This window comes from Vicia villosa, unplaced genomic scaffold (genome assembly GCF_029867415.1).
Source record: "Vicia villosa cultivar HV-30 ecotype Madison, WI unplaced genomic scaffold, Vvil1.0 scaffold8, whole genome shotgun sequence".
Taxonomy (NCBI): domain Eukaryota; kingdom Viridiplantae; phylum Streptophyta; class Magnoliopsida; order Fabales; family Fabaceae; genus Vicia; species Vicia villosa.
In genome coordinates, this window is record NW_026706811.1 from 258,810 (window position 1) to 275,468 (window position 16,659).

Genomic DNA, 16,659 nt, shown 5'->3' on the forward strand with positions numbered 1-16,659 from the left:
ATATAAGTGAACCTATTTAGCATTTGTTATATATATATATATATATATATATATATATATATATATATATATATATATATATATATATATATATATATATGGTAGGTTATTTAGTTTTTTTTAATATATATGCATACATGAACCAACTTATTTAACATATCTCTAATATATATGAAAATATAGGTCGGCCTATAAGGCTTCATAGGCTTCTTTAATAGCCTAAGCCTGACCTATTTAATAAAATAGGCTTTTAAAAAAGCCTAAGCCTGACCTCTTTATTAAATAGGCCTGGCCTGGCCTAGGCCTATGTAGGCTGGGCCGTAGGCCCCTGTAGGCCGACCTGGCCTATTCCCACCCCTAGGTGCGGGGCAGCGCCCCGAGCAAAATTTCCTTTTGAATAGTTGCACCCTTTCCCAACGGACATAACAATTCGTTTGAATAGTTGCACCCGTTTCCAACAGACATAACTGTTTTTTCGAAAAGGTGTGTCTGTTCGTTTCTATTATCGGTCTCCTATATAAGGAGTCTTTTGGTCTCGATTTGGTACACGAAATTACATACTTCCTCTCTACATTCTGATCTGCTCTCTATTGTCAGAAACAGATTGTTCTTCAAGAATTATCCCCGCAAAGATTTCGTGAACCCGACAAGAATAGGGTCGAAATACTTTGTTCGGAAAGTGAACAAACACGATTCTTGAAGATATCCAGGATTATCATACCACTTTTCTAACAATACCCTTATTATTTTAACAAAATATTATTATCCTTATTAGTTAAAATGATCATTTATGTCATTTTGTATCTATCAACTAATAAAACAGTAAATTTACCAAACACACATATTAGCTTATCAGCTATCAGTCAGCAGCTATAAGCTATCAGCTAGTATTACCAAACTAAGCCTAAATAATTTTTGCTTTGGTGCCAAAAATTGCTTAAGAGATTTAATAATTTTTATATTTAAGATTTATTATTATTTTTAATAATTTATTATTCCATTAATTACAACTAATAATATAATAAATAAATTTTCTTTTATTATTATAATTAATAAAATGAATTCACTAAAAAAATTTCAGCAAAAAAAGAAATTTTAATTAAAAAAGTAGTCTATAATTCAAAGAGAAACATAAGCTTATAAAGAAGAAGAGAAACATAAGCTTATAAAAAAGAAGAGAAACATAAAATAAAATAGAGGAATCATATTTTGTTTATCGGCTAACACCGTTTCAGTGATGCAAACAATGGAATTTCTTGGTAATATTAATTTGTGTACCGAAAAAGTTATCACGACCAAGAAGCAACTTTGTCAAATGGAATATGGGTCGGCCAAACAGAGCCAAAGATTTTCACTAAATATATATCGAAAGAAGTAGTGAAGAGTATACTGTGAGAAGAAGCCATGGCGTTTAGAACATGTTTTGTTACAATAATATTGTTCGTGATTTTCCAGACTCAAATGTGTCTGTCTCAGAATGAGATCAACAGACATAGCTTTCCAAAGGGTTTTGTTTTCGGAACTGCTTCTTCAGCTTTTCAGGTTTGTTTCTATATTATAAATACTTCGATTAGAGTGCCCTAAACAACCAAGCTGGAATAGCTCAGTTGGTTAGAGCGTGTGGCTGTTAACCACAAGGTCGGAGGTTCAACCCCTCCTTCTAGCGTTTTTTTACTTCATTTTTTTCATGCTTATTTTTACATGGATGTGATTGTAGTATGAAGGTGCAGTGAAAGAAGATGGAAGGGGGCCATCTATTTGGGATACTTTTTTACATTCTGGTAAACTTTTCCAAACCCTAAAAATAATTATAGTTATATATGCTTCTTTGTGAAGTGGCTGAAATATTTTTTCCATTTTGTGACAGCAAAAATAGAAGGTAACAGCAATGCTGATGTTGCAGTGGATCAGTATCATAGATATCAAGTAATCATAACTTTACTTAATGGCTAAACAATTTAAACAAATTAACCCTTCACTTGTTTTTTGTACAAAATTTCTAATTAAAATCTACTATAACTACTAGGGAGACACAGAACTCATGAAGGACATGGGAATGGATGCTTATAGGTTTTCAATTTCTTGGGCTCGCATTTTTCCCAGTAACATTTCTTAACAACAACCTTCTATTCTATTGTATAGTATCTGTCATCATCATCAATCAATTATGAAAACCATGATTATTCTTCACATTGTGACTATGGATTATATAATGTGTCAGATGGATCTGGGTTGCTCAATCAAGCAGGAGTTGATCACTACAATAAACTCATTGATGCTTTACTGGCCAAAGGTAAACTTAGGCAATATACATAGCGTGCAAGGCAGACTATTGCATATACTCAAAATTTCGCACAAGTAAATTGTGACAGAATAGGCCCCCATTTGTTTAGTGTGGCTAGCCTACTTAGAGTCTCCAAAAATATAAGACAACACTGACTCTTTACCAAAACTTGGATTATTTTCGTTATTGACATGCATACATAATTTTGAAAAATCTGTAGGAATTGAACCATATGTGACTCTCTATCACTGGGACCTACCCCAAGCTTTGGAAGACAAGTACACAGGATGGCTTAGCCCTTTGATCATGTATGAAATTTTTCCCAGTAACATTTCTTAACAACAACCTTCTATTCTATTGTATAGTATCTGTCATCATCATCAATCAATTATGAAAACCATGATTATTCTTCACATTGTGACTATGGATTATATAATGTGTCAGATGGATCTGGGTTGCTCAATCAAGCAGGAGTTGATCACTACAATAAACTCATTGATGCTTTACTGGCCAAAGGTAAACTTAGGCAATATACATAGCGTGCAAGGCAGACTATTGCATATACTCAAAATTTCGCACAAGTAAATTGTGACAGAATAGGCCCCCATTTGTTTAGTGTGGCTAGCCTACTTAGAGTCTCCAAAAATATAAGACAACACTGACTCTTTACCAAAACTTGGATTATTTTCGTTATTGACATGCATACATAATTTTGAAAAATCTGTAGGAATTGAACCATATGTGACTCTCTATCACTGGGACCTACCCCAAGCTTTGGAAGACAAGTACACAGGATGGCTTAGCCCTTTGATCATGTATGAAATTTATTATTAATTACTACCTTGATAATGTTTATTAGTATTACAATATAAATATTTAGTATTTTCTTGCAACAGAAAAGACTTTGCAGCATATGCTGAGACATGCTTTGAGAAATTCGGAGACAGAGTGAAACACTGGATCACATTCAATGAGCCTCATACATTCGCTATGATGGGATATGATATTGGACAACATGCACCTGGAAGATGCTCAATTCTTCTTCACACACTTTGTAGAACTGGAAACTCTGCTACTGAACCTTATATTGTGGCTCATAATGTTCTTCTTTCTCATGCAATGGTAACGGATATTTACAGGAAAAAATATCAGGTAATGTCATAAAAGTATCTTACAGAAAAAAAAGTTTGGAGAACTAAAATAGCGGTGTTCTTTCTTCTGCAGAAAATTCAAGGTGGATTTGTAGGTATATCTTTGGATGCAATTTGGTTTGAGTCCGCAACAAATTCTAAAGAAGACATTGAAGCAACTCAAAGAGCCTTAGATTTTACCCTTGGCTGGTAATGCTGCTTTTGTTGACTCTAGAAATTATAGGTCATAGGCATATTTTTTTAGTCTGTAGAAGTGGTAATAACCACTAGAAACTCACACACAACCGTGACTATCAGGGTTCAAACTCGATGACATCTAACCTAATAATATCGGCTTCTGTCACTTGAGTAGGATTTGCAGATTTCACAAACATATCAATGTGCTATAGTTATAACTGTATTGATAACTAAAGTTGTTATGTATCTTCCTTCACAGGTTTCTTGACCCATTGATTTTCGGAGATTATCCAAATTCAATGAAAAGTAGAGTAGGGACAAGGCTACCAAAATTTTCTAAATCTCAAGCTAGTCTTGTTAAGGGTTCATTAGATTTTGTTGGCATCAACCATTACACTACATTTTATGCAATGCACAATGCTTCTAATTTACTTGAAGATGCGCTTAATGACTACATAGCAGACGCCGGAGTTTTTACAGTTCGTAAGTTAAAATATCATACTCTTAACTTGTCAAACAATCCTTAATTTTCTTGCTTATTTATAGATTGTTTAATGAAATTACCCCAAAATTTAATTTTTGTGTGTGTTTTTGACTCCTTCAGCTTTCAATGGTACTGAGATTATTGGAGAAAAGGTATGTTATATTAGAAAGTAGAATTGTTTGTTTACTAACTTGAGATCTAATGCTTAATTTGTACTCATACAAGTAGTTGTCATTTATGGATTATGACTAAAATATAAACTGTGCTTTGCAGGCAAATTCTCTATGGTTGTATATAGTACCACAAGGGATGAGAAGCATAACGAATTACATTAAACAGAAGTATGAGAATCCTCTGGTCATTATAACTGAAAATGGTAATCTTTAAAATTGACAAATTTGAGTATATTTTCCTCTTGTTAAAATTTTCATGTACAATGTTGGTATTCAAAAGTATTCAGTGAAATTTCACCATGGCAGAGTTTTAGAACTATTCAATTAATTTTTACAAAATAGGATTAGGATCCTTATGGAACTCAGAAAATAACTGATAAAACAGTAAAAAATAGAAAAGAATTATAAGAGAGTTGGATATAAATGATGATTATTGAATTAATTGGATAGACAATTTACAAAATGTACCCATCAAAGTGATAACTCCCCCACTACCTTTCAGCTTATAAGATACAACACCTACTCTTTCAAGTATTGGAAAAGGGTCCAAATTATCTTGGAGATACCTTTTGTTTAATCTTCTTGCAACTGTTTGTTGTTGATGAGGTCTCAAATTCAGAAATACCCATTCTCCCACTTCGAAGGCACATTCTTTCCTTTTTTGTTTGCCTAACGCTTCATTTGTTCCCCTGGTTGCCGTAAATGACTTTTGAGTTGTCAGAGTGCTTCATCTAAGTCCACTTACTCTGCTGCCACCGCTTCGACCCTTGTTTCGCCCTACGTAAAACTTATCAGAGCAGGTGTGACTTTCTACTATAAACAACTTCAAAGGGTGCTGTTTCCGCGGTGACATGAAATGTGGTGTTATATCATATAATTCTCCCCAGTGGACCCAATGGGACCAGTTATTGGATTGTTCTTATGCAAAACGTAAATAAGATTCCAAACACCGATTGCAATTCTTCTATATGTGTGCAAAAATCCAGAACGACCATCATTTGGCGAGATGAAACTCCTTAAATAATAAAGGAATACAGCTGGATTGAGAGGAGATAACCAACCTGCCTTGATAAACTATGAAGCTCCTGCTTCAAGCTAAACCTGGCCTGGCAGTAGGGTCACGCTGCAGTTCCATCATTATTATGTTGAGGACGGGGTCATTCAACACTTCACATTGCACATGTAAATGCTGCAACTCTTGCCAGAAATGACGTCAACACGTTTAATTCTACCTCTTCATGTATCCTAGACAGCGCCTTACTCAAATAAGCTATAGGTCTTTTCTTTTGCATCAACATTCCCCCAATTCCTCTCCGGAAGCATCGGACGCAATGCTGGTGCTTTCACCATCACCTCCTTTAATTCTTCAAATGCCTTCATAGTTTTGGGTCCCCAATGGAATCCTTGCTTCTTGGTGAGTTCAGTCAGTAAGTGACTTAGCTATATTCCCATAGTTCACAACAAATTTTCGAAAATATCCGGTCAACCCCAAAACCCACGCACCCTTTAACATTTTGCGGAACCGGCCAATCCACAATCAATCAAAACCACAATACTTACTCCCATAACTTGTCCTTCAAGTTTCAGTGTCGTTGGCGGTCCATTGTATGTCTCGTGTGCTTCAGCAACACTAAACAATCCAATAGAGTTACAGTCAATAGCTTGGATTTCTTCACCTCGATGGCTATGGCCTCGTCGCCGTCGTTCTGCGTCTCATCATCCCGCAACGCCATCGATCGAAGTTGTTTCTGTCCCTTGACTCGCCGCTCCATAATCTCACAATACGACAAAGTTTTAAACCCCTGTTGCGATTTATTCCGTCGTCTCCACCGATTTAGAGTTTGAACAAGAATTTTAGAGCTCTTTGGCCAATTTTTTTAAGTCTTAGGCTATCTTTGGATATCATAAAATCAACGGAGCGGAATGGAGCGGAGCGGAGTGAGATGGAGCGGAGTGGAACGGAGCGGAACGAAGATACCATTCCATTGTTTGGAAATTTTAGGACGGAATAAGATAAGTTGTTCATTCCGCCCAAATCGGAGGGTAAGAAAAATGATGGTAAGTGATGGAATGGAATGGAATCCATACCACTCTATTCCGCTCCGTTCCATCCGTTTTTAAATTATCCAAACAATGGAATATCATTTTATTCCATCTCATTCCGCTCCGCTCCATCCGGTTCCATCAATCCAAACAAAGCCTTAAGAAACTTTAAAAATAAAAACTTTAAGAGTGAAGACCCATTTTGGTCCCTCACAAATATTACACGAGTCAGATTAGTCCCTCACAAAAAAATTGACCCAACTTAATCCCTTACAAAATTTAACCGGATCATATTAGTCCTTCTGCTAATATTTTTCTCAAATCGGTTTTTTTTTCTAGTTTTAAAACGTGACTGGACTGCCACGTTGAATTTTATTTATTTTTCAATTTTTAAATACTAAATTGATTTTTATTTTTAATTTTATTTTTAAATAATTATAAATTAATAATATAAAAAAGTCAAAATTGTTTCTTATAAGGAGTTGAACTCAGGCCCATAGGGTTAATCTTAAACAATTCTAAATTTAAAATACAAAATACAAAATTTGTATCAATATGGTCTCGAACCTAAGTCTCTTCATATTAAATGACAGTCAATTTAATACAATAGAAATTGATTTATCTATTTGTAAATGATAGTCACTTTACTATTAATAGAAATTGATTTGTCTAGTTGTTATTGATAGTCACTTTACTAACCATAGAAATTGATTTGTCTAGTTGTAAATGATAATCACTTTATTAACAATAGAAATTGATTTATCTAGTTGTAAATGATAGTCACTTTACTAACAATAGAAATTGATTTGTCTTGTTGTAAGTAATAGTCGTCTTACTAACAATAGAAATTGATTTTTCTAGCTGTAAATGATAGTTACTTTATTAACGATAGAAATTAATTTGTCTAGTTGTTGAAAATCATTTAACTTGAAGGGACTTGGATTGGATTTGAGACCTCATAGGTAAAAATTTAGGTATAGAATTTGTTAATATTAATAGAAATTATGAAAATTAATTGTTTAAAAATTACTTTATAAGAAATAATTTTGACTTTTTTGATATTATTCATTGATAACTGTTTAAAAATAAAATTAAAAATAAAAATTAATTTAGTAAAATCTAATAAAATTGTCCAATCACGGTTTAAAAATATGAAAAAAACCAGTTTAGAAGTAGAAAAAACCAATTTGAGAAAAATATTAGCAGAAGGACTAATATGATCCGGTTAAATTTTATAAGGGACTAAGTTGAGTCAATTTTTTTGTGAGGGACTAATTTGATTCGTGTAATATTTGTGAGGGACCAAAATGGGTCTTCACTCAAACTTTAAATATAAAATTAAAGTGTTTGGTTATGATTATTTTTTAAACTTTAAAATTATTTTTAATTTAAAAGTGGTTTCGTAATATATATATATATATATATATATATATATATATATATATATATATATATATATATATATATATATATATATATATATATATATATATATATATATATATATATATATATATATATATATATATATATATATATATATATATATATATATATATATATATATAAAAAAAGACATGATCAAATGACACAAATGTGTGAAATTTAGTAATTTGACCTGATAATTCTTTACCACATCTTTATAACAAAATTCACCATTAAATTGAAAATTATTATGATATAGATCATGTGTATAGAATAAAACATCAATCGGAGATTGTTTGATATGTGTATGAGATGCATAAAAACTATCATCTTACAAAACTTTAACAAAACCGTAAATATTGATCATTCTATTTAACATATCAAATGATTTCCAATTGATGTTAAATTTTATGGGCATGATATATATGATGTTAGTTTTCAATTCAACCGTAAATTTTGTTATATGGATATGTAGTAAAGAGTTATCGGAGGTGTCATTTGATCCTGACCCCATTTTTAGGTTCTTTGTGGGACCTATTAAGCCACGTCAGCTTGAAGCAACTCAATTAATTTTTCATTCCAATGGTGCAACTCTAAAGAACTCAGATTGGGTCTCACAAATTTACTTTATAAATTAATATTTTATCCATATTAAATTTTATATTATTTAAAATAATAATTTTAATTATTTAAATTAAAATTGATATAAAATAAATAAAATTCAAATTTAACTTATAATTTAAAATGATAATTAAAATTAATCTTAAATACATGACATATAATTAAAAACAATAAAAATAAATAACATCACATAATTAATCAAACTTAAATTTCATCATCTTCATGTCCAAAACGTTCCCAAACATACTCGACTAGATCTCCTTGAAGTTGACGATGAACTTGTTTTTCACGAATACTTGCTCTTCTTTGTAGTCTTGTTGCAAGATTTGGATGAGGACCACTAAATGTTTCAGTTGTTGAGTTGTTGTTATCCACATTATCATAAGAGTAATCAAAATTACCTCCATATGTATGTCGTTCGTCTTCCACAATTATGTTGTGCAATATGATGCAGTCATATATGGTATACTTGAGGGTCTCCATGTGCCAGGCACGCGCTAGGCCACATATAATTGCAAATCGAGATTGAAGCACTCCAAATGCCCGCTCCACATATTTTCTAGCTGATTCTTGATGTTTAGCAAATAATTTTTTCTTTTCTCCCTGTGGCATTGAAATGGTCTTGACAAATGTAGTTCACTCATAATATATACCATCTGCTAAATAATACCCCATATTATATGGTGTCCCATTGATTGTATATTGCACATTTGGAGTATGTCCTTCCAAAATATCGTTAAACATGTTGGATTGGTTTAACATATTAATGTCATTGTTTGAACCTGCAATACTAAAAAAAGCATGCCAAATCCATAAGTCTTGTGATGCCACTGCTTCAAGCATTATTGTGGGCTTACCATGATCACCTCGACAATACTGTCCTTTCCATGCAACAAGACAAATTTTCCATTCCCAATGCATACAATCAATGGAACCCAACATACCTGGAAAGCTACGTGACTCTCCCATTTGTAAAAGATATTTAACATCAGTGTTGTTAGACTTTCTCAAATACTCATCCCCAAATACACCATTCACGCGCTGAACGAATCTTTGTAAGCACTCAATTGAAGTGCTTTCACCTATTCGAACATATTCGTCTACAGAGTCAGCAGGAGACCCATACGCCAACATACGAATAACAGAGGTACATTTCTGCAATGGTGAAAGACCCATTTTACCAGTTGCATCGACCCTCATTTGGAAATATTCATCATGATTTCCAAGGGCATCTACAATTCGAAGAAATACATGCATATGCACTCTGAACCTTCTTCGGAATTGAACATCTGTGTCTACTACATTTTCTGAGAAGTAGTCATTGAATATCGATTGTGCCCTTATTTCACGACCTCGATCTACCGTTGTCCTTCTCTTTGGCCGAGAGGAACTTCCAGATTGACGTTTATTTTGAAGCTGTTGTTCTTCATCACTGTCGTCCATAAATTCTTCTCCAATCAACTCCCAAAATTCTTGATCGTAATTATCTGAATTGTCTGAATCCATTTTAGTGAGTAAAGAATGAGAGAAAAATGAGAGAAGAATAAGATGAGAATGAGAAAACAATGACACAAGTGGTAGTATATATAGTGGTTTGAATAACGACTAGTTTGAATAACAACTAGTTTGAATAACATAATATTTATTATAATTTAAAGTGGTACTAATGACCATTTTACATAGGTGTTGATAAATTAAAGTGGTACTAATGACCATTTTACATAGGTGTTGATAAATTAAAGTGGTACTAATGACCATTTTACATAAGTGATACTAACTACATTCCATTTTTTTAATCTTATTACAATATTTTTCATGAATATCTCGTTGACTATCGCTCATAGTCGAAGTGTCTTTCATCATGATTTGAATTACCATGACTTCTATCCCGTCCTCCTTACATTGCGCTAGTCATTCCATTACCGTTGTTCTTTTATTCCTTGCATCTTGCTTAGCAGTTGAAATTTAATTTGTCTTACCCTTCCTTTTTGCTGCTTTTTTTCCCATTGGACGCTCCATTGGGGATGAAGAGTTAAACTCATAACTTGAAGGTGTATCTGGATTCTCCGATGATGTCCCACTAGCAGAAGTCTTTGTTATTTTTGAAGAACTTCCAATCGAATCTCCCATTCATTTAGGTTCATCTTTTAACAGTCGCCATGCGTACTCAAGATTGAATGTTGCCCCTTGATCCTGAGCAAAAAAACATGTGTAGCGGCCATGATATCATTCTCCGATATCCCACTTTTCGTTCCATTAACAGCTTGTTTGTAACACCCAACAAATTTTTGAACCAAGTCATTTATTAGATGCCATCGACATTCTAATTGTCCCCCTGACTTTTCCCGCGATTGTCCACGATATTAGTTATAATTGGCAGCGACTCTTACCCAAAGAATCTCAGCCTTTTGATCAACTCCCACAACTAGATCCTTTGAAACATTGAGCCATGATTGGATAAGAAGTATATCCCCAAATTTTTTTAACGACAACACTTTTTTCTATTTCAGCACCAACTTGAGTAGAAAACGGTGGAAGTTGACAACCAGACATTGATTCATGACGGAAAAAATTCCATACTATTAGAATTTATTTGAGGGCTAGGAAATATATTTGGATGGTTTGGTGACGGAAAAAATATGGCGGGGTTTGTTGACACCGATGGAATTTGAGAATTTTGAGAATTAGAATTTTGATAATTTTGCATGTAATTGAACATAGCTTGTTGATAATGAAAATGATTAGGATCCATTTGACCTAAAAAATTTTAAGTAGAAGTAAAAAGATGAAAATTTGAGAGAGAAACTTGAAATTTAAGAGAAAATGAAAGTGAAAGAAAATTGGTGTTGGTAAATTTTTTCCTAAAAAACTATATTTATAATTGAAAAATAAGTTGAAAAAAGAAAAGAAAAGGAACTAGCCGTTCAACGGCTAGTTTGAAATTTTTAATATAAAAAAATGAAAGAACCGTTGCATATCTTTATGATGTTTGCCAACTGGAGCACTTTGGAAACATAACATTTGTTGCCACCTAGGAAACACATGCAACGAACGGCCCGTTGGAGGTGGTCTTAGTGAGTCTAGTTTAAAAATCTAGTTACATGCTGATAATATAGTTTTTTTACTTCATGTATATATAATATTGTGTAGTATGTAACACTTTCTCACTCAATCAACAAAGAATAATCTCTTCCTTCACTCCACAACTCTCTTTCTCTCTTAATTACCTTTTGCATTTTCATGGTGTTCTGTTAACACCAACACGAACGCCGACAAATCCACCTTTTCACTGCCATTTTGTATTTTGCTATTGACTTTTTTTTTAAGAATATCGGTGGATCACCTTATTCTGATGATAGTCGCTCCACCATGTTCGCAAATTCATTCATCATTTCACAAATTTCTCCCATTATCATCGCTCGAAACTTCCTCAGTTCGTGACACACAAAACCTTCCATCTCCTCATTTTGTGTCTCGACTATGTCCATTTGATCTTTCATCTTGGATGGCATGAGCACACAATCACTAGCACCTCTCGAAGATCCGAGATGTCAGACAAATGATGGAACTCACGAAAAAAAATTGATAAAATAAAAAAAGATTATAAGAGAGTTGGATAAATATAATGATAATTCTTGAATTATTTGGATATATCATCATCAATTTCGGAGTCAAAGTGATAACTCTCCAATATCTTTCCTTTACAATATATTCCCTCGTTCCATAACTCCCCACTACCTCCAATATCTTTCCATTACACTTTATTCCCTCATTCCATAACTCCCAACTACCTAGACTTTGGGTGCCACGTCACTCACTACTAACTCCCTCCTTTAGACCTTTCTTTCTTTTGACTATGTTTTAGAGTATTGAGGGGAAGAGAGAGAATGACTTTGAAAAAAAGAGAAAAATTGAATGAAAATAATTGAAAAAATTTGGTTGGGAGAATTTACTTTTATTTACAACACTAAAAACCTCTTAATTTGAGGAACTCAAAATTTGTATTGAAGGAGGATTTTTGAGAGCTTGCATAAATTTTCAAAATATCTTTTATGTTGTTATAGTATTATGAAAAATAAAAATATAATAATAAAAAATATTTTTTTAATCATTTTATACAAAATCACTTTTTTTTAAAACTGTCAAATATTTTATAATATTTGTTAATAAATTCTTTTTCAAAAACCTTCCCTCCAAACTCCTAAAAATAGTCCTTATGTGAACCCCTCACAATTGATTTGGGCTTGAGTTCAACATTTTCATTGTCATGCAGCCCATTAGTTCCATCACCCTTTTTCCATTCATATAAATTTTTGACAATTTCTTTATGCACCCATATATGGTGGAAAACACTCATAATATTTCCAAAATACCATTTGGATATGCATATTCGAAGGCACCCCAATTTTTTTTAAGATTTTAGTTAATTCAAATATGCATATCCGAAGACACCTCAAAAAAATTGTCATAAATTTTTTCGGATATGCATATCAAAAAAATCCCAAAAAATTGAGAAATTTAAGATATTGATTAATTCGGATATACATATCCGAATTAACCAAAATTCCAAAATTTTTTGATTTTTTTTAAAATATTTATTCCTTAAATTATATATTTTCTTTAATTAATTTTATAAATTTGTTTTAATTATTATTTAAAATTATTGTCATAATATATACCATCTTTATCCGTTTTAATTAAATGGTTTCTATTTAAAAGTTGAGAAACTAACAACTTACTTTAGGATATTTATTGAGAAAATAAATAGAAAAATTGTATTTAGAAATAATGTATTTAAATTTTTAAGAATTTAAAAATTATTGTTTTTAATGTAAAATTTTCTTTTTGAAAAATGAAATATTTTATATCTAATTTTACAAAGATAAAGATAGTGTATATTATTATCTAAAATCTAGAACCAAATAATTTATTTTCTCAATAATTTTTTAATTAGTTAAAATTTTTGATTTATAATAATTTTCTTTAATTAATTTTATATAAAAATAATATGTTGATTTAAATATTTATTAGGCTAATATTATTATTATATCTTGATTATAATGTTATATATTTAAGGCTTAAATAGTTAGTTCGTCCCTGTAAGTTAGCGTGTTTTTGGTTTTAGTCCCTATATCTTTTTTTTTTGGTCCAAGTCCCCACTTTGGTCCCTGACGTCTAACTTCCGTTTTTTTTGGTCCAAGTCCCCAATTTGGTCCCTGACGTCTAACTTCCGTTAAAAAATGATGATGTGGCTAACGTCGCTGACGTGGCAGACATGTTTTTCTTTTTTTAATAATTATTTATTTCCAAAATTTGTTTTTTCTATTTTGGTACCTAAAACCTTAAAATACAAATATTTCCAAAATGGTCTCAATGATGATGTGGCTAACGTCGCTGACGTGGCAGACATGTTTTTCTTTTTTTAATAATTATTTATTTCCAAAATTTGTTTTTTCTATTTTGGTCCCTAAAACCTTAAAATACAAATATTTCCAAAATGGTCTCAAGGGGGATTGAACCCAAGACATTTGGAATGTTACACTAATACCTTGCCACCAAGCCAATTCTATTTTTTGTCATACATTTACAACTCATTTATATATATTACATATCTTAAATAATTATTATTAAAATACTTGTTAAATAATGTATATAATAGTTATTATTACTACACATTTCAATACTGTATGTAAATAGTGTATATTATTACTACACATTTCAATTCTTTACGTTTCATATCGTAGGTAACTAATTATTTAATAATCTATATAATAGTTAAAACATTTAATAAATTAATTATTTAATAAAAAAATATGTAAAATATTAATAATCGAGGTATTAATATTTAAAAAAACGCACACATTTTTTTCTGACTTAAAATATTTTAATTATTATTGGAAAAAATTATTTATTACTGTATATTATTATTTATTAGAACAAAACAATAATTATTATCAAAATTCAAAACAAAACAGTAATTATTACCAAAATTCAAAACAAAACAAAATTTATTTCAAAAAAAGTATCTCATTATTATTTATTAAATATTTTAACGTTAATTATTACATCTTTAATTTACCAATTATCATTTTAATTTATTAAATATTTAACATTAATTATTAAATATTTAACATTAATTATTAAATATTTTTCAATAATAATTAATTTTTTTTCCAATATACAGTAAAATATTAATAGTGATAGTGTTGAATAAAAAATATAATTAATTATTTAACAGTGATAGTGATAGTGTTAATACTAAAAGTAATAGTGATAGTGTTATTTAACTGTAAAGTATGAATAGCAAAATTTAACACTTTTCATTTAAAAAAAATTCATTTAAACAAAATTAACACAAGTATGTAATATATACTTATGCATTGTAATTATAAAACAAGAAATACAAGTGGTCTAGTGTAGAGCTGTCAAAATGGGCCGAAGCCCATTTGGCCCGAAAATTTTTAGGGCCTGGGCCTCATTTTTTGAGCCCATTTGCATCCGGGCCTTTTTTAGCCCGGCCCTAAAAAGCCCTAAAAAATATGGGCCGGCCCGTATGGGCCATTGATAGCCCACCGGCCCGAAAAATTAAATATTTTTAATATAATTAAAATTTATCCTTTCCTAATTATAATTATTATACAAATTTATAACATTTTCTTGTTATAATTATCATAAAATTATAATTGTCATGAATATTTATAACTTAAAATTTGTTGGAACAAGTTATTTAATTATTTGTGCTACATTATATAATTTGTGATGTATTTTGGATAGTTTAAATTAAGTTAATGTGTTGTTTTACATTTTAATTATTAACTTATATGGATTATTTAGAAATTATAATTTTGGATATAAAATTTAATATATATATATATATATATATATATATATATATATATATATATATATATATATATATATATATATATATATATATATATATAAAAGTATTCTTGCATGCAATTATATGGTTACTTACAAAAATAAGGAGAAAATTTTAATTTTTTATAGAAATAGGCCCGTTTAGGACCGAAGCCCATTTAAGGCCGGGTAGCCTGCAGCCCAGACAGGGCCGGGCCTGGGTAGTAAAATTAGAGCCCATTTAAAAATGAGTTTTTTGGGCCCGATCCTAAAAAGCCCGAAGCCCATATGGGCCGGGTAGCCCATATTGACAGCTCTAGTCTAGTGGATATACAAAGTTGTGGTATCTAGGAGGTACAAGGTTCAAACCTTGATGGAGGCAAAAATTTTAAATCTTTGCATTTTAATATTTCAGGGATCAAAATGAAAAAAATCAAACAAAATAAGGTGACATGGAATTACTGGGAATGACTGGATATTAAAATAAATGGGAAATGAAAAAAATTGGTTGCCACGTCAGCAACGTTTGCCACATAAGCATTTTTGTAACAGAACTTTGACGTCAGGGACCAGAGTCAACACGAAAGTGAGATATAGAGACTCAAACAAAAAAAAAATTACAGGGACCAAATTCAAAAACTCGCTAACTTACAGGAACCAATGAACTATTTAAGCCTATATTTAATAATATATTTTAATTGATACAATTAATTATACTATTAATTGTATTGATTCACCCTAATTTTAATTTTTTTAATAAATCTTGAGTTATTTCGAATATGCATATTGAAAAATTCCAACACAAGAAATTGAAATATTTTGGTTATGCATATAAGAAAATATCTTTTTTTTTTCCAAAAAAAAAGTGACCTTAGATATGCATATTGGAAGTCAAGTTTTTTCTATAAAAGAGTTCGGCTATGCACATCTGAAATCAATTTTGTTATATAAAAAAGTGTCTTTGGATATGCACGTTTAAAATTACTTTATTTTTTTAAGAAAAAAATGTCTTTGGAGATGAATATCCGAAACGAAATATAAGAATATTTTAGAAATTTTACGGCGGTTTATAATGATGTATATGGGTGTAAAAAGAAATTTTTTAAATTTTCTCTTAGAGTCAAAATTTTAATTAATGCCATTGATTTAGGAAATGTCTGTTTTACATCATTTGTGCATTCTAAATCTATAATAATGGAGATGATGTCTATAATTTTGAATTGAATTAGAAGACATAAATTTCTTCTCTTTTTAGTTAACCATCACTTTCATTAGCACCACATATTGAACATTAAATTCATTTGTCGGCTACCTCTCACACACTATCTATCACCTTTCTCACTTGTCATAGGTATGGATGATCCTAATGATCCATCAATCTCAATCAAGGATGCTTTGAATGATGACAAGAGAATCAGATACCACAATGACTATTTAAGC

General features: G+C 30.9%; 1 protein-coding gene and 1 non-coding gene across 2 annotated transcripts in view; both read left to right on the forward strand.

Annotated features, from left to right (window-relative positions):
- The first annotated feature begins 1,404 nt into the window (after positions 1-1,404).
- The window catches only part of LOC131643220 (beta-glucosidase 40-like), a 36,103-nt gene continuing 20,848 nt past the window's right edge, over positions 1,405-16,659 (forward strand). The window contains exons 1-13 of the mRNA XM_058913376.1: positions 1,405-1,542; positions 1,603-1,665; positions 1,718-1,781; positions 1,868-1,926; positions 2,027-2,102; positions 2,222-2,293; positions 2,505-2,592; positions 3,181-3,436; positions 3,509-3,624; positions 3,872-4,095; positions 4,217-4,248; positions 4,370-4,472; positions 16,571-16,657. Of these exons, the coding sequence (XP_058769359.1) occupies positions 1,405-1,542; positions 1,603-1,665; positions 1,718-1,781; positions 1,868-1,926; positions 2,027-2,102; positions 2,222-2,293; positions 2,505-2,592; positions 3,181-3,436; positions 3,509-3,624; positions 3,872-4,095; positions 4,217-4,248; positions 4,370-4,472; positions 16,571-16,657 (1,378 nt within the window). The remainder of the gene's footprint in view (positions 1,543-1,602; positions 1,666-1,717; positions 1,782-1,867; positions 1,927-2,026; positions 2,103-2,221; positions 2,294-2,504; positions 2,593-3,180; positions 3,437-3,508; positions 3,625-3,871; positions 4,096-4,216; positions 4,249-4,369; positions 4,473-16,570; positions 16,658-16,659) is intronic.
- TRNAN-GUU (transfer RNA asparagine (anticodon GUU)) lies at positions 1,593-1,666 on the forward strand. The gene has a single exon. It is a non-coding gene; the product is annotated as a tRNA-Asn (tRNA).